At 43.1% G+C, this 19,487-nt stretch overlaps 1 protein-coding gene across 5 annotated transcripts in view; it reads left to right on the forward strand.

Moving 5' to 3' along the window:
• PHACTR2 (phosphatase and actin regulator 2) overlaps window positions 1–19,487 on the forward strand; it is a 323,856-nt gene that overhangs the window by 237,092 nt on the left and 67,277 nt on the right. For all 5 annotated transcript variants that reach the window (XM_077486715.1, XM_077486717.1, XM_077486716.1 and 2 more), the window contains exon 3: window positions 12,219–12,299. In XM_077486715.1, the coding sequence (XP_077342841.1) occupies window positions 12,219–12,299 (81 nt within the window). The remainder of the gene's footprint in view (window positions 1–12,218; window positions 12,300–19,487) is intronic.

A 19,487-nucleotide genomic window follows, 5' to 3' on the forward strand; every position in this document is an offset into this window, starting at 1 on the left:
CAAGTGCATAACTTTACATTTCTCAACATTAAACCTCATCTGCCACATAGTCGCCCAATTAGACAGAGCATTGAGGTCGGCTTGTAAATTGGAGACATCCTGTAAGGACGTTATTCCACTGCATTGCACTGCTTATTAAAAAGTAAGGGTCCCAGCACTGAACCTTGGGTACACCACTGATAACCTTAGACCTTTCAGAGTAAGAGTCATTAATCACTACTCTCTGAATTCTGTCTTTTAGCCAGTTTTCTATCCATTCACAAACTGATTTCCAAACCTGTAGACTTTACCTTACACATGACCCCTGTGTGCGGAACTGTATTGAACGCTTTTGCAAAATCCAAGTATACCACGTCCACCGCCACCCCTCTGTCCAAGTTTTTACTTACCTCCTCATAAAAAGAAATCAGGTTTGTCTGACAAGAACTCGTCTATGTGGTCTTTTATTAATCTCTCCAGTATCTTCCCAACTATAGAAGTTAAACTAACAGGTCTATAGTTACTTGGTAAAGACTTTGTTCCCTTTTTAAATCTAGATACCACATTGGCGATACAATGGCTTTGAAATTACCAAGCTCAATTCTTTTAGGATCCGTGGGTGGATGCCATCAGGTCCAGGTGTTTATCCACCTTTACTCTGTCCAAATATTTCTGGACCATATCGCTTTTGAGCCATTGTGGCATTTTGACCAAGCTAATATTGGTGGGTATAGCCTTAGTACACACCTTAAGGAATTAAGGTGTGAGATTGTGGTTTGCAGTCCCTACACACAGCTTGAATAAAGATGATACATGGATCGAACCTAAGCCGGTTCCGCATGAACCACAATTTCATGTGTGGCCACTGCAAGGTGTTTTTTTTTTTTTTTATTGTTTTTTTTTTTTTTTCTCGTTTTTATATATAAAACTAAGTAATCCAATATAATCCCCAGTGGCCCTAGATTTATTGGGGAACTAAAGTCCACAGGAATGGGAGTGGGTGTTTGCCACAATGGGCAAGTACAAGTAGCATACTTGGGCACTATGGCACACTTTCCTTCTACTGTGCCCTCCTCCTCCTGTGATGAACAGGTCCAAACTCCAGTCACAGCTCTCTGCAACAATGACACCCATCTCCCATTGCCTCTTCTTATATGAACTCTGTTGTTCCTTAGCAATTGGATGGCCACTGTTGATGTAACACCAAAGTTTGTCTACAGAAGTTGCGTTGGGGGTTATTTACGAAAGGCAAATCCACTTTGCACTGCAAGTGCACTTGGAAGTGCAGTCACTCTAAATCTAAGGGGTAGATCTGAAATGAGTGGAAGCTCTGCTGATTTTATCATCCAATCATGTGCAAGCTAAAATGCTGTTTTTTTTAATTTCCTTGCATGTTCCCCTTGGATCTACAGCGACTTTAGTTCCAAGTATACTTGCAGTGAGTGCAAAGTGTATTTTCCTTTAGTAAATAACCCCCATCTTCTCCATCACATGGCTCTGTCCTCCGCTTGGCAACTAACATTTTTTTTTTGTTTGTTTTTTTTTTTTAATTGGTAAAGGAGACTTTGCATGTTAGGTTAACCAAAAAAAAAATCTCCCTCCTTGCAATTTTTTAGCTGTGGGATTTTTTGCTTTTAAATAAGATTTAATTGAGAAAATGTAAGCCAGGGAGACAGTTTTTATAGGCTTTTAATCGGGTTGGACTGCCAAAAAGATTAGGATGCCACATGTTATGCCATGCTTCACTCCTTATGTTTCCCTTTCAGTAACTGTTCAGAACTGTTTGTCCAATCAATGCAAATACTTGTCCATGTTCAGCAGCCCTGCAAACTTTATTCTTTTTTTTAGCTTGGGCAGGATCCTCTAAGATACCAGATTTCTTGTTTTAATAAAAAGTGCAAGGAACTCATTTTTCTATCTCATAACGATCCTTTGAATAGAGTGGAGATGGATTGGAACACGGCAATTTTTTTATTGCTGTCTGTGCCTTGTTATGGAGATTTACCCTCTCTATTTGTGCAAGTGACCATTATCAATGAAGGTTAAAGTAAAAGAAAATCTCAAATTTTGGGTTGTCCCCAGAATGCTAGTTCTTGTGACCCTGGTGACACCCAGGGATCCCCTCAATTTGAGGGGATTTCCTCCAACTTCCTGTTTTGGCTGTGGGACAGAATGTGACATGACTTCTTCCTAGTGGGACACAGATGGGATGAAAAAAACTGACAGGGATTATAACCCTTCCCTACTCTAACCAAAATGAAAAAAAAAATCACCTTTTACTTTAAGAATGATCACTTTGCTCCTTGCTTAGCTAATATATTCAGGCTATGGGGTATCCCCCTCACTAAAAGTCTGTCATATTCTCTAGACATCCCAAATCTCCATTTTCTCTTATATATCGTTTTTTCACTTCTCCAATGTTCCTATTTTTAAGAATATCTAATATCTTCCTGAATTTTATGGTTGCTGTATTCTTGTATTTCATATTTATTATCAATTTTTATTGTTAATGGTTGTACTATTCCATTTGAAAGTGCTGTAAAATATGTGCTTTATAAAAATACTAAAGTCCAGGAGCTGAAGTGTCTCAAAAAATTGTGTACTACCATTTTACAGTTGGCGTCTTTCCTTCTTTATTTGTGTGCTAGAAAATGGAGAAAAACAGACTATCACGGGTAACACTGACAGTTCTCCTTTCGGACACAGTAGATTCTGAACCCTCTTATCTACTGGTAAATGAGAAAATTGATGCTCCTGTATAGATATTTCGTTTTTAAAAGTTGTTTATTGGTAGTTTTAAATAGCACAAAATAGTAAAATTCTAATGCAGCTGTTTGTAACCTGTCTCCAGTGTTAAAGTATGGCTTTGCCCAACTCCACTGTTAAGCATGCAGGATCCGCTTTGTAATGAGGCATAAACTTATTTTGTGAAGCCCAGGTGGTTGCCTTACAGATAGTATCTGGAAAAACTCAATAATATTTTGCCCAAGAAGTTGCTTTTGCCTTAGTGAAATGCTATTTCAGGTCTTCTGGTACTGGAAGGTTCTGTAAAACACAGTCATTTTGTGATAAGCAGCCATGGGCTCAGGTGTATGTGTATATACGGTATATCTTAGTCTGAAACCACCTGAGCTATCCTGTCAGGAAGCTTTCACTGCTCACTGCCCATCATAAGCATTGTATATGTGTGGGGTGGAGAATGTCTCTGCCACGTATGGTTGGCAATGCACAGTGGATAGCTTAGATGGGTTTGGACTAAGATCCAAACATGCCTCAGCTCATCTCTAGTAATCAGCTTTACTAGCCAGGAAGCAACTGTACAGGTTGCCTACCCTTGACTTGGGGTACAAGAAACTATTTCTGAAGAAAAAAGTTGGGATCTGAAAACGAGTCCTACATTTAGTGGATCTGGACTTCCCAGTTTAGCTAAAAAGGAAGGAAGGACAATTTCTTGAAGTGAAACGCAGATGCTACTATTGAAATAAAATGTTCTGTTTCAATTAAGGCCAGTTATGGGTGGGGTTAGTGGCCATTTGTTCTGTCTCAGAACTACCTTGTCTGGATGAAAACAACTAATAAGGGTTGGAATGGCTTAAAGCTTACAGTTCTGACACTCTTTGGCAAGATGATTGATACCAGGAACCCCATTTTTAAGGTTTTAATTCCACATTGCAGATGCCTCATGAGGGGAAAAAAAGAACATCTCAAAAACTTCCAAGTCCACAGATATATCTCCTTTGGGAAGGATGGTTTCCTTGGTGGTCTGATTTTAGGCCTGCATGAACTGAATGACCAAAGGATCCAGCTCCCATTTCATGTTAATCAGGGCTTTACAGACCTTCAACCACTGTGCATGCATGAGCCACACTGCGCTTTGTGAATGGTTTCACAGTTTTCTGGGACCTGTGATGTGTCCCAGAAGGCCACGGGGGGGGGGGGGGGGGAGAAGGGTGCCAAACCTCCATTTGATTCACCACAACACTCAGACCGAAAGTGGAAATGGGTACCTGTCAAAACCAGGTACCCACTCTCCCTCCCCCCAAAAAATTCTAACTGTTAAAGAACAGGGGTGGAGGTAAACAAGTGGAACTTCCCCTTTTTGGGTGAAGTTTTGCTTTAAGCTTGCTGGAATTGGCCTATGGATGGTGAAAGAAATCTATCCCCTCTGCTGTTGGACCTGGGCCAAGAACCTGTAGTTCTAAGTTCCAAGGTAAAGCTGCCAACTTAATTTACAGTTTTTTACAAGAGTCATTGGATTGAAAACTGTCTGAGGGACTATTTGTTGTTCGACAGGAATGACCAACTCAAAGCTTTTTGTCAGGCTGATTCTGTGTTGCTGGAATAAATGCTGCCCTCGAGTCAGATGTGATTTGATTTAATTCAATATTCTGCCAATTCCCTCAACAGAGTACGGCTCCTGGTCCCCCCTTTATTATGAATGTATGCCACTGCCACTGTCCAGACATAAAAACTCTCATTCCTTCCAGCTGGAGAGAGAGCCTAGTAAAGCCTTGTATATGACCCTTAGCTCAAGGACATTCAATACAGTGTTCTAAGAGTTGAATGCCCACCAGCCCTTTGCCACTTGATCCTGAAAGTGGGATCCCCATCCCTTTGGGCTGGCATCTCATGTAAATGTGTTGTAGTATGAGATTATGGCTTGGTGATTTGTTCGTTTTAATCCACCAGAGAGATTTGGATGGGTCTACTAGGAATAAATTCTGGAATGTTTAGGTATATAATTGTCATAGAGAATCTTACAACACTTTTAGAAGCTGGATCTGCCAACCAGGGCTTTACCCATAGTACTCTGCTGTGTGTCATGAATAACTGCAGTGCAGTGGCTGAGCATCTGATGAAATCTACTAATGCCTCCACCACAAAGTCACCTGCTAACTTAACCTCTTCAAGGACCATTGTTATTTTGTCTCTCTGCGTCGTCCAAAAGTAATGTAGAGCAGTACAGTGTCAAGAATATATGCCTGCTTGCTAGAATAGAGCCTTAATAGCTAGATATTGGGGGTGGCAGGGACAAATCCATCAGCCAAAACGTTCTCATTACTCCTTTCTACCCCTAGTGCTTAAATATGGATTTATTTAGTGCCTTTTACACCTCCCAATGACGTTATCTTGCAGTCATGGATGCCCAACTTAAAATTCCCAGCAATGTGCTTGTACAGTTTTGCCACTTGCCCCAGCACCACTTTAACTAAAGGTGCACAGTTGTTAGAAGTGCTGAGCAGTACTGAGCAACCTCTGATTTCACCCCAAACTACATGTGCACATTTTTTCCCTCCATCTATGGAGGTAAATTTCTTGGTAGTCCACCAATGAAAAGTTGTAAAGGAAGACCCGAGTAAAACACTGGGTTGTTATAGATTGTGAAAGCTGTAGACCAGAACTACATTTAATAGCTGACACTTTTCCATAAAAGAAAGAAGTATTAGGTTAAAGTTGCATGTGAAGCCATAACTTAAAGTCCAGTTTCAAGGAGGCCTGAAGTGGAGAAAAATTTTGCACATTAAGCTTGTGAATTGTGTCCATGTTGCCCTATACTGTTTTTATATAGGTTGGAAGGCCAACTACATTTGTATGCATTAATATTTTATTTTCTAATTATTCAAGGTTGGTTGGGTTTAGATGAAGTAGCAAATGGCAAACTGCAGTGTCTTCTTAACCCCTTAGATGCCAGCCTCAGGGCTTAACGTCGTGTGACCAATTTGATTGTCTGTCAAGGCAGTCACATGATCGGAAAGCTCCTGATCGCAAGATTCGAACGGAAACTTTCAGTTGGCTCTCAGAACAGCAATTTTTTTCGCTAATGCATGCAAATATGCGGACGCATATTTATGTATGCTCGGCGCCAAGGAGTTAAACTTATGTGTTCTAACTGCAATAGGAAGAAATAGGAAATGGACAGTTTAACCACTTGAGGACCGCCGTATTGCCATTGTACGTCAGCACAATGGCACAGGCAGGCACAATCACGTACATCTACGTGATTGCCTTCCAGCGGGTGGGGGGTCCGATCGGACCCCCTCCCGCTGTTTACGGCGGTCCGATTCGGTCCAGGAGCGCTCCGTGATGAGGGGATGGCCGTTGGTTTTCGGCCACCCCCTCTGGATCGCTCCTGGCCAATGAGAAGCTTCCTCCCCTGTGTATTGTTTACACAGGAAGGAGGAAGTGATGTCATTCTCCTCGGGGCGGTCTTTTTGACCGGACTACGAGGAGAAGAGTAAAAGTAAGTGTGCACCAACACTACACTGACATGTAGGTACACACAGGCACACAAACCCCCCCCCGATCCCCCCCCCCCGATCGCCCCCCGATCCCCCCCCCCGCCCCCCCTCCCCCCCCAGTCACAGTGTCACTGATTGCATTGATCATTTCTTTACTGATCAATGCATTCAGTGTCAGTTGTGACAGTAAAAACTGTCAGGACAGTTAGTGTTAGGTCCAGGGTAGCCCCCTATCACCCCCCAATAAAGATTTAACCCCCTGATTGCCCCTAGAGTTAACCCTTTCACCCCCTTTTGCCAGTGTCACTAAGCGATCATTTTTCTGATCGCTGCATGTGTCGCTAGTGTCGCTAGGTAGCTAGTTATTTTTTTAGGTTCACCGCCAGGTTTTTATATCGCTAGGTACCCCGATATACTACCCAATAATGTTTTTAACCCCCTGATTGCCGCTAGTTAACCCTTTCACCCCCTTTTGCCAGTGTCACTAAGCGATCATTTTTCTGATCGCTGCATGTGTCGCTAGGTAGCTAGTTATTTTTTTAGGTTCACCGCCAGGTTTTTATATCGCTAGGTACCCCGATATACTACCCAATAATGTTTTTAACCCCCTGATTGCCGCTAGTTAACCCTTTCACCCCCTTTTGCCAGTGTCACTAAGCGATCGTTTTTCTGATCGCTGCATTAGTGTCGCTACAGTCGCTAGGTAGCTAGTTATTTTTTTAGGTTCACCGCCAGGTTTTTATAGCGCTAGGTACCCCGATATACTACCCAATAATGTTTTTAACCCCCTGATTGCCGCTAGTTAACCCTTTCACCCCCTTTTGCCAGTGTCACTAAGCGATAATTTTTCTGAACGCTGCATCAGTGTCGCTAGGTAGCTAGTTATTTTTTTAGGTTCACCGCCAGGTTTTTATAGCGCTAGGTACCCCGATATACTACCCAATAATGGTTTTAACCCCCTGATTTCTGCTAGTTAACCCTTTCACCCCCTTTCACCAGCGATCACAGTATAAGTGTCACTGGTGACGCTGGTTAGCCAGTTAGTTATTTAGGTTCCCCGTCAGGTTTTTATATAGCGCCAGGGACCCCCATATACTACCTAATAAAAATTTGAACCCCCTGATTGCCCCTAGTTAACCCTTTCACCACTGATCACCGTATAAGTGTTACGGGTGACTCTGGTTAGTTTGTTTTTTATAGCATTTTATATTCAAATCCGGAAGGCAGTGCTTGGTTTTCGGGGTCCCGTACGTGGCTAGGCTCCCAAAAAGTCCCCCACATGTGGTATCCCCGTACTCGGGAGAAGCAGCAGAATTTATTTTGGGGTGTAATTTGACTTCTGCCCATAGCATGTGTGAGCAATATATCATTTAGTGACAACTTTGTGCAAAAAAAAAAAAAGTTTGTAATATTCCCGCAACTTTTGGCAAAATATAAAATATTCCATGGACTCAACATGCCTCTCAGTAAATAGCTTGGGGTGTCTACTTTCCAAAATGGGGTCATTTGGGGGGGGTTTTGTGCTATTTTGGCATTTTATGGCCTTCGAAACTGTGATAGGTAGTGAGGAGTTAAATCAAAAATTTGCACCCTTAGAAATCCTGAAGGTGGTGATTGGTTTTCGGGGTGCCGTGCGCGACTAGACTCCCAAAAAGTCCCACACATGTGGTATCCCCGTACTCGGGAGAAGCAGCAGAATGTATTTTGGGGTGTCATTTCACATATGCCCATAGCATGTGTGAGCAATATATCATTTAGTGACAACTTGGTGCAAAAAAAAAAAGTTTGTAATATTCCCGCAACTTGTGGCAAAATATAAAATATTCCATGGACTCAACATGCCTCTCAGTAAATAGCTTGGGGTGTCTACTTTCCAAAATGGGGTCATTTTGGGGGGTTTTGTGCTATTTTGGCATTTTATGACCTTCGAAACTGTGATAGGTAGTGAGGAGTTAAATCAAAAATTTGCACCCTTAGAAATCCTGAAGGTGGTGATTGGTTTTCGGGGTGCCGTGCGCGACTAGACTCCCAAAAAGTCCCACACACGTGGTATCGCCATACTCGGGAGAAGTAGCGGAATATATTTTGGGGTGCAATTCCACATATAACCATGGCATGTGTGAGCAATATATCATTTAGTGACAACTTTTTGTAAAAAAAATTTTTTTTTTTTTTTTTTGTCATTATTGAATCCCTTAGGACAAAAAAAATAAATATTCAATGGGCTCAACATACCCATCAGCAATTTCCTTGGGGTGTCTACTTTCCAAAATGGGGTCATTTGGGGGGGATTTGTACTGCCCTGCCATTTTAGCACCTCAAGAAATGAGATCGGCAGTCATAAATTAAAAGCTGTGTAAATTCCAGAAAATGTACTCTAGTTTGTAGACGCTATAACTTTTGCGCAAACCAAAAAATATACGCTTATTGACATTTTTTTTACTAAAGACATGTGGCTGAATAAATTTTGCCCTCAATGTATGACTAAAATTTAGTTTATTCGATTTTTCTTATAACAAAAAGAAGAAAATATCTTTTTTTTTTCTAAATTTTCGCTCTTTTTCCATTTATATCGCAAAAAAAAAAAATCGCAGAGGCAATCAAATACCATCAAAAGAAAGCTCTATTTGTGGGAAGAAAAGGACGCAAATTTCGTTTGGATGCAATATTGCATGACCGCGCAATTACCAGTTAAAGCAGCGCAGTGCGAAATTGCAAAAAGACCTCTGGTCCTTAAGGTGTTTATTGGTCCGGAGCTGAAGTGGTTAAAGGAAGTCTTTAGTCCCAGCATTCACTTTCATTCTATAACAGTGGTCTCCAAACTGCAGCCCCCGGGCCAGATGTGGCCCTTTTCTTGCCTTTATCCGGCCCTTGGGGCACCATGCCATCCACTGATACCAATGATGAAGCACCATTCCTCCCACTGACATCAATGATGGGGCACCATTCCTCCCACTGACACCAGTAATGGGGCAACTTTCCTCCAATCGACACAGATGACGAGGCATCATTCCTCCTGTAGACACCAATGATGGGGAACCATTCCTCCCACCAATGATGGGGCACCGTTCCTTCCCACAGACACCAATGATGGGGCACCGTTCCTTCCCACAGACACCAATGATGGGGCACCGTTCCTTCCCACAGACACCAATGATGGGGCACCGTTCCTTCCCACAGACACCAATGATGGGGCACCGTTCCTCCCTCTAATTTTAATGAGTTGCCACGAGTCTTGTTAAATGATTTTAAACGCTTTTCCGCAAAAAAGTTTTATCCCTATTGTGGGGTCACCAGTACATTATTTGTAAATTGAAATCCTATCTCCTCTCAAGTGTCTCATCTCCAGAGAGAATACGTTTAGTGCTCGCAACCTTTCCTCATAACTAATATCCTCCAGACCCTTTATTAGCTTAGTTGCCCTTCTTTGTACTCACTCCATTTCCAATACATACTTCCTGAGGACTGGTGCCCAGAACTGGACAGCATACTCTAGGTGCAGCCGGACCAGAGTCTTGTAGAGCGGTAGAATTATTTTATCTCTATTAAGCCCCTTTGTAATGCACGCAAATATTCTGTTTGCTTTGTTAGCAGCAGCTTGGCATTGCATGCCATTGCTGAGCCTATCATCTACTAGGAACCCTAGGTCATTTTCCATCCTAGATTCCCCCAGAGGTTCTCCCCCTAGTGTATAGATTGTATTCATATTTTTGCCACCAAAATGCATTATCTTAAATTTTTCTACATTGACCCTCATTTGCCATGTAGTTGCCCTCCCCATTAATTTGTTCAGATCTTTTTGCAAGGTTTCTACATCCTGCGGAGTTGTTGCCCTGCTTAGCTTAGTTTTGTCCGCAAATACAGAGACTGAACTGTTTACCCCATCCTCCAGGTCGTTTATGAACAAATTAAATAGGATTTGTCCCAGCATAGAAATCTGGGGGACTCCACTACCCACCCTTGACCATTCCGAGTACTCCCCATTTATCACCACCCTATGAACTCGCCCTTGTAGCCAGTTTTCAATCTATGTACTCGCCCTATGGTCCATGCCAACAGACCTTATTTTGTACAGTAAATGTTTATGGGTAACTGTGTCAATGCTGATGTTTGTTCACAAAGTTTGGAGACCCCATGTTCTATACCATCAGCAATGGAATAACAGTACAAACAGTTATTTTTGGTAATCTAGTATAAAGTTACTTGAATAATCTCCTTTCATGTAATTTCTGCATGTCTGCTGACCATCACCTTCTACAACTTCCTGGATTCCCTGCAGGTTTTCCAGCTTTTTCCCTGTTTTTAACTTTTTTTTTTTTTTTTTTAAAGGACTAGGGACTACACCATGGTATCTTGATGCCTGCAAGCAGTGATTCCTGTATTAATTTTCCCTCTTGGGATTCCTCCTCTCAGCGCCTCTGTAGTTCAGAAGGCAGGCTCTGTGAAATGTGTGACATTGCATTACCTACTCACAGGGCACAGTGATTATGTATCACAGAATTCAAGGAAGCAAATCTGTGGAGATCTTAAAACAAGTTCACAAACTTCAAGATTAATTGGAGCAATAGGAGTAGTAATTATTTAAAATAATAATTTTAAATATAATGTAGAATATATAATTTTACATTTTGGCAATAGATATGCTTAAACAACTTTGATGTAACTTATCCATGTGACTGGAAGGTGATCCAACTTTTTTTTCTTTTTATTTATTTTTTTAGAACCTCTTTGGCTGGTAATGCTCCCAAGCCTGTATACTACTCCAAATTTACTACAGCGTGTTTCAGTCTCTTCTGAGCTTGCCTCCTCCCATAAGCAAGGCTAAAAGCCAGAGTTTAGCGAATTAAAAAAAATAAAAAACACCAGGGGGCGGTACTTGCCATGAATGAAGTGTCTCATGTGCTGGTGGCTGTTGTGTTTTGGTTACATTTTTAGGTCTTCTGACCCCTGGATACCCCTGCAGTGGAGATTTTCCAGTGCTCCAGGGGATATTGTGAGTGGGTGCATCTGTGACAGCCACTTGTCAAGTGCCCACCCTTTCGGCCCCTGTGCTTCATTTATAGAAGCCATACTATCGGTTCCTGCAATTAAAAGCATTCTGAGATTGGAGGATGACTTTATCCTCCTGTTCTCCATTCGTAGAGTGCTTTTAATTGCGTGAACCTTTAGTACAGCCTTTGTGAACAGAACACAGGGAAGGAAAGGGTGGGCATAGTCGGTACTTAAAGCGGAGTTCCATCCAAAAATGGAACTTCCGCTTTAAGCACTCCTCGCCCGCTTACATGCCACATTTGGCATGCCATTTTGTGAGGGGGGAGTGGGGGCTTCGTTAGGAGGGGGAATTCCTGTCCCACTTCCTCCTTCCGCCCAGGGACTCATCCTTTCGCCTTAGGTGGCCCCTCCCTCTAGACAATCTCTTGTCCATTCCGGGAGCGCAGCGCGACTCGCGCACATGCCATGCATGTCTGGCCGTGAAGCCGAAAGCTATTGCGGCCGGGTGCCCAGTGATTTTGCCCCATTTATCGGAGCTTGTTAAAGAGCCATGGACTTTAATCTACATTTAATAAAAATCTACATTTGTTTGGAACATGCAGTGCATATAAGTTTAAGCTGCGTACACTGCTGTATGCATGCTACAAAGCAAGTAAGAGTGGCTCCGTTCCTACATACAATGTGACCATGGAAAAATTTATGTAGCCACTTCCAACAAGGAATTGGATCACAGCAGCAAAATAAAAAAAAAAGAATTTAAAGACTTGGAGGCTGTGCTAAGAATACATACTATATATCTATATATCTATATCTATAATATATAAATTTATTATGTGTGTAAACCAGCAGAGTTTAGTGTCGCTTTCTTTAACTTTTGTTATTATTAACAAGCATACATTGCATAATGGCTTTTTGTTCATGCTTTAGAACTAAAGAAGGTAGAGACTTGGGAGTGTTTCCTCTATTTTAATCAAGCAATGTTTATTTTCAATTTTTCTTTTTTTTCAGTGTTAGAACGCAAGATTTCCATGAGACAAAGCCGAGAGGAGCTTATACGAAGAGGAGTTCTCAAGGAAATACCAGACCATGGTGAGACTTATTCTAGGGTATTTATATACATTATAACACTTAAACTGAATTTACTTATGAATGCTTTCACTTTCTATCTTAATATCTAGTAATTTCAGAATGGAAACAATATTTCAGAAGAACCTGACACTTCCAAAAAATAAAATAAAAAATACACTGGTCATTTTGAACCAGCGAGATAAGTCCATTGGCAGGTCTGATCTAGTATTTTTTTTCTTTACATTTGGTACCTGAATAACAAAAATCTGCTACTTCCATCTAACAGCCCAATTTGCATAAGTGTATTTCAACCCTAATGTAGTAGTCATTTGGTCTTTGCGGTAGGGGCGGAAATTCATTAACAAACGCTCCTATAGCATAAATGCACTTTAGTATAGATGTTAGACTGGCATTTTACAAGCATAAAATACGCTTTTAAAAATGCTCCCCAAACGCCTTATGCACAATTTTGATGCACATTTAGGCAGGTTAAAATCGCTTCACAAATGCCTATTTTTTTTTTTCCCCCTTTTTTTTTTTTTTTTTTTTAAGGGAAGTGACATTACAAAAAATAAACAATTTGAGGTTCGGATTGTCATGGTGAATGTTTCCTGTGCCTACTCCATTAGCAGGGAAGGCAGCAGCATAGATTCCTTTTATTATGCTTTATCTCATGTTTGCCCTCCTGCATATGATTCTGATTAGGGATGAGCTTCGAGTTCGAGTTGAACTCATGTTCAACTCGAACATTGCCTATTCGCCTGTTCAGCGAACAGTGAACAATTTGGGGTGTTCGCGGCAAATTCGAAAAGCCACGGAACACCCTGTACAAGTCTATGGGAGAAATCTAAAGTGCTAATTTTAAAGGCTAATATGCAAGTTACTGTCCTAAAAAGTGTTTGGGAACCTGGGTCCTGCCCCAGGGGACATGGATCAATGCAAAAAAAAGTTTTAAAAACTGCAGTTTTTTTCGGGAGCAGTGATTTTAATAATGATTAAAGTGAAACAATAAGTGTAATATTCCTTTAAATTTCGTACCTGGGCGCATGTTTCCCGTGCTTAGAACTATCCCTGCACAAAGTGTAATTTCTGCAGGAAAAAAAAGTCCTTTAAAATCACTCGTGGCTATAATGAATTGTCGGCTCCCGTAATACAGAGAACACTCATTGAAAGTCATTGATTAAAAAATAAATAAATAAAAGCGTGGGGTTCCCCCAAATTCAATTACCAGGCCCTTCAGGTCTGGTATGGGTATTAAGGGGAACCCCACGTCAAATTTAGAAAAAAAATTGATGTGGGGGTCCCCCTAAAAATCCATGCCAGACCCTTTATCCGAGCACGTAACCTGGCAGGCCGCAGGAAAAGAGGGGGGACAAGAGCGCCCCCCCTTCTGAACCCTACCAGGCCACATGCCCTCAACATTGGGAGGATGCTTTGGGGGCCTGTGACCCCTCAAAGCACCATGTCCCCATGTTGATGGGGACAAGGGCCTCATCCCCACTACCCTGGCCGGTGGTTGTGGGGGTCTGCGGGCGGGGTCTTATCAGAATCTGGAAGCCTCCTTTAACAAGGGGACCTCCAGATCCCAGCCCCCCTTGTTTGAAATGGTAAGGGGGTACAATAGTACCCCTACCATTTCACAAAGAAAGTGTAAAAAAATTGTTAAATAAGACAAACACACTTTTGAAAAATTCCTTTATTAAAAATAAAAAAAAGATTCCAGCGGTGGTAATCCACTCTTTCTATCCAGCAACGAATGATCATCTCTCCGGGGTCCAGCGATATCTGATCCAGCAACGGGTGATTTCTCAGTCCAGCGCAGTCCATCCATGCATCCTCTGTCTCCACTGTCGGAGACACTGCGGGGATCCCAGCGGCTGACGTTTCTTATGAGGGCGGGGCTACCCACCACCTGACCCCGCCCCCTCTGACGCTAGTGGGGGAAGGCGGGCTTCCCCAATGACGTATGGGTGACCCCGCCCCCCTCTGATGTAATGCAGAGGGGGCGGGGTCTCCCATACGTCATTGGGGAAGCCCGGCTTCCCTCACTAGCGTCAGAGGGGGGCGGGGTCAGGTGATGGGTGACCCCGCCCTCCTCATATAAGAAATGTCAGCCGCCGGGATCCCCGCAGTGTCTCAGCGCTGGACTGAGAAATCTCCCATCGCTGAATCAGATCAGGCATCGCTGAACCCCGGAGAGATGATCATCTGTCGCTTGATAGTGAGTGGATTACCACTGCTGGAATCTTTTATTTATTTTTTTTTTAATAAAGGAATTTTTCAAAAGTGTGCTTGTCTTATTTAACTATTTTTTACACTTTCTTTGTGAAATGGTAGGGGTACTATTGTACCCCCTTACCATTTCAAGCGGGGGGGGCGGGATCTGGGTGTCCCCTTGTTAAAGGGGGCTTCCGGATTCTGATAAGCCCCCCCGCCCGCAGACCCCCACAACCACCGGCCAGGGTTGTGGGGATGAGGCCCTTGTCTCCATCAACATGGGGACATGGTGCTTTGAGGGGTCACAGACCCCCAAAGTATCCTCCCAATGTTGAGGGCATGTGGCCTGGTATGGTTCAGGAGGGGGGGCGCTCTCTCATCCCCCCCCCCTCTTTTCCTGCGGCCTGCCAGGTTGCGTGGTTGGATAAAGGGTCTGGTATGGATTTTTAGGGGGACCTCCACTTCAATTTTTTTTTTTTAATTTGATGCAGGATTCCCCTTTAATATCCATACCAAACCTGAAGGGCCTGGTAATTGAATTTGGGGGAACCCCACGCTTTTTTTATTTTTTTTTTTTAATCAATGACTTTCAATGAGTGTTCTCTGTATTACGGAATCCGACAATTCATTATAGCCGCGAGTGATTTTAAATGACTTTTTTTTTGTCTGCAGAAATGACACTTTGTGCAGGGACAGTTCTAAGCACGGAAAACATGCGCCCCTTCACAGGCATACTATAGACACCCCCCAGGTACGAAATTTAAAGGAATATTACACTTTTATTGTTTCAATCATTATTAAAATCAATGCTCCTGAAAAAACAGCAGTTTTTAAAACTATTTTTTGCATTGATACATGTCCCCTGGGGCAGGACCCAGGTCCCAAACACTTTTTAGGACAGTAACTTGCCTATTAGCCTTTAAAATTAGATTTTGACCGTTCGAGTCAAATATACTTTAATAGGGTTCTAAAGTTCACACGAAGTTTAGGTCTGTTCGCAGGTTCTGGTGCGAACCGAACCAGGGGGTGTTCGGCTCATCCTTAATTCTGATGTATGAGCAATTGGCTAAGCAGAGCAAGAGAAGGAGGGCATCCAGGCGCTATGATATTCTAAAGGGCACTTCCATGCTCTGTATCATGATTTATGCACCTGTCCCCAGAAGTTGATGTCGGCCATCTTCAAGCAGCACAAATAGGAAATGCATAGAAGGAAGTGACTGCAGGGTACTCTATGCTCTCCTCTATCATTGTGGAACATTCTACTCCTCCTGCATAATTTTTTTAAAAACAAATTTTAACACGCCGCAACCGAACGGCAAATATGCCACAAACGGCTGCTAGTGCGTTTTGCAGAGCGCTACCATAGATTTGAATGGGAGGCGTTGAAAGGCTTCAAACTCCTCCAAACTTGACATGAGGCTTTAATTTTTGAAGCGGCACTAGCTCCCTTGTTACTACTCCAGAGCCTCTCCCATCCTCTGGAACTCCCTGCCCCAGTATGCCTGGTCAGCCCCTACCCTGTCTGCCTTTAGGCGATCCCTGAGAACACATTTATTCAGGGAAGTCCACCTCCACCTAAGAACTGTACCCGAGTCACCTCCATCAGATCATCCCTGCAGCTATTGCCTTTCTTACCACCTCACCCCCACCCTTTAGACTGTAAGCTCCATGAGCAGGGCTCTCCTATTCCAACTGTATTGTAATTGTACTGCCCCCCTCCACATTGTAAAGCTCTATGCAAACTGTTGGCGCTATATAAATTCTTTATAATAATAATAATGTGAACAGCAGTGTGTGCTGTCCATTGTATCATTTGCATAGTCATTAGATGCCCCTCAAATGCCTGCTTTCAATTCCAGTGTGAAAAAAGTTGGGACACTATGTAAAATCTACATAAAACAGAATGCAATGGTTTGCAAATCTCCAAAAAAACATATTTTTTTCACAACAGAAAATAGAAAACCTATCACATTTTTATACTGACAAAAATATTAATTTAGGTGAAAAAATAAGGTCATTTCAAAATTGATGGTAGCAACTTGTCTCAAAAAAGCAGGGACAGGGCCATGTTTTCTATGGTGTAGCATCCCCTCTGCGCTAGATAACTGTCCCTATAAGCAGCAATTTTGTGCAACATAATCACAATCACCCTAAAAGAAAAATTATAAAACTGCACTAATTATATAAAAGTTTGTATATGTGACCAAATTAGTTAATTCAACGAAAGTCCACACTTAAAGTGAATAATTCCATGATAGTGTATCCAACACCATCCAACACCAATAGTATCGCAGTGAATCCACCACCAGCTGGAAAGAAACCAAAGGCTCCAGATAGTGTAGAATGCTTAGGTTTAATAAATGCAAGTTCTCGCTCACAGCAATAAAAGGCCTGAAGGACGGCATCATTTGTGACGAAACACATAGGGCAGAGCAATGTGCTGACGTCACCACCTTTTTTGTGTCCCGACAGACGGGTTGCTGTGTATGTGTGGCCGACATGACAAACTTCAAGTTTTTTTATTGCTGTGAGCGAGAACTTTCATTTATTAAACCTAAGGATTTTACACTGGAGCTTTTGATTTCTTTCCAGTGTCTAATTCCTATCGAATCCCTTGAGTACCATTCGGAGAAGTGGCATGACTACGTGATGTGGAGAAAGACCCCAAATGGGTTTTAAGCCATAGGCTTTCACTCTGTCATAAGGGGTCAGCTGAAGCTGGTAAGCAGTTTCTACAGCTGGTGATGGATTCACTGTAATACTATTGGTGATGGGTGATGGACACTATCATGGAATTATTCACTTTATGTTCCCTCTTATGACAACACTCTGTAAACTTCTGGAAACTGAGGAGACCAGTTGCTGGAGTTTTTTGGCAGAGAATTCTGCATAGTTACATAGCTAGTAAGGTTGAATAAAGACACCAGATCATCCAGTTCAACCTGAGTGTGAGTGCATGTCTACAATTATCCCTATCCCTGTACATTGTGTCTCATTAAGATGGGACACAAGGGGTACCTTTTATTTAATGTACCCATATAGTGGCATTAATTTACGCAGTGCTCCACACATACATTGCACACTCACATTGGTCCCTACCCTCAAAGAGCCCACAATCCAAAGTCCCCAACTCGCATTCATATGTTAGGGCCAATTTTGGACAGAAGAAAATTAACCTACCAGCATGTCTTTGGAGTGTGGGAGGAAACCAGGTGTACCCAGAAGAAACCCATGCAGGCACAGGGAAAACATGCAAACTCCTGGCAGGTAGTGTCGTGGTTGGGATTCAAACCAGTGAACCTTTTTACTGCTAGGCAAGAGTGCTAACCACTACACCACTGTGCCGCCAATGTTGTTCCATTCTTGCCTAATATAGGATTTCACTGCTTAACCACTTGCCGACCGCCGCACGACGATATACGTCGACAGAATGGCACGGGCAGGCATATGGGTGTATATATACGTCCCTGCCTTCCCGCGGGTGGGGGGCCCGATCGGGCCCCCCCCGGTGCCTGCGGCGGTCGGTATTCGTTTGGGAGCGATCCGGGATGAGGGGGCGGCCATTCATTCATGGCCACCCCCTCGCGATCGCTCCCGACGAATAGAAATGCTCCGTGACATCACTTCCTCTCCTGTAATGTAAACACAGGAGAGGAAGTGATGTAATCTCTCCTCCGAGTCGGTATTTTTCGTTCCTGCACCGAGGAGAGAGGATCGGTGAGTTGCACCAACACGACACTACACAGTAGAACATGCCAGGCACACTCACACCCCCCCTTCATCCCCCGATCACCCCCCCAATTACCCCTGCCCCCCCAGTCACAGTGACACCAATTGCATCTTTTTTTTTTTTTTGCATTGGTGTCATTTGTGACTGTAATAACTGTTAGGGCAGTTAGGGTTAGCCCCCTTTAGTTCTAAGGTACCCCCCTAACCCCCCAATAAAGGTTTAACCCCGTGATCACCCCCCGTCGCCAGTGTCACTAAGGCTGGGTTCACATTGCAGCGGTTTATGAGAACGAATGTGATTCGCACCGCACTGCAGTGCAAATCACATCCGATCTCTGTGCGATTCGAGTTCAGCCATACAGATAGTATGGCTGAATTCGTGTCGCACCCGCCGCAAACTCGCACGGGACCCTTTTTTTGGTCCGCAGCAGAATCGGATCGCATGGGTGTTCACACCATGCGATCCGAGTTTGCAGATCGCACTGCGATATGCGAACTGATCTGGGGGTGTCATTAACATTTCACTGACACTCCCAGCAGTTCGCATAGGGCAGTGTGAACTGCCGCCGGGAGGCATGCGATGCGGGAACCCGCCGCGGATTCGTGGCGTTCCTGCATCGCTCCAGTGTGAACCCAGCCTAATAAGCGATCGTTTTTCTGATCGCTGTATTAGTGTCACAGGTGACGTTAGTTAGGCAGGTAGGTATTTAGGTTCGCCGCAGCTTTTTATAGCGCCAGGGACCCCCATATACTACCGCATAAAGCCCCCTGATTGCCCCCTAGTTAACCCTTTCACCAGTGATCACCATATAACTGTTACAGGTGACGCTGGTTGGTTAGTTATTTTTTTATAGTTTCAGGGCACCCGCCATTTATTACCTGGTTTGTGCCATCTTGCCATTTTATGGCCTTCAAAACTGTAACGCCCTTAGAAAGTCTGAAGGCGGTGCTTGGTTTTCGGGGCCCCGTACGCGGCTAGGCTCCCCAAAAGTCCCACATATGTGGTATCTCCGTACTCAGGAGAAGCAGCAGAATTTATTTTGGGGTGTCATTTCACATATGCCCATAGCATGTGTGAGCAATATATCATTTAGTGACAACTTTGTGTAAAAAAAAAAAAAAAAAAAAAAAATTTTTTTGTCATTATTCAATCGCTTGAGGCAAAAAAATAAAATATTCAATGGGCTCAACATGCCACTTATCAATTTCCTTAGGGGGCCTACTTTCCAAAATGGGGTCATTTGGGGGGGTTTTGTACTGCCC

Source organism: Lithobates pipiens, unplaced genomic scaffold (genome assembly GCF_037356315.1).
Source record: "Lithobates pipiens isolate NorthernLeopardFrog02 unplaced genomic scaffold, aLitPip1_a1.2 Scaffold_18, whole genome shotgun sequence".
Taxonomy (NCBI): domain Eukaryota; kingdom Metazoa; phylum Chordata; class Amphibia; order Anura; family Ranidae; genus Lithobates; species Lithobates pipiens.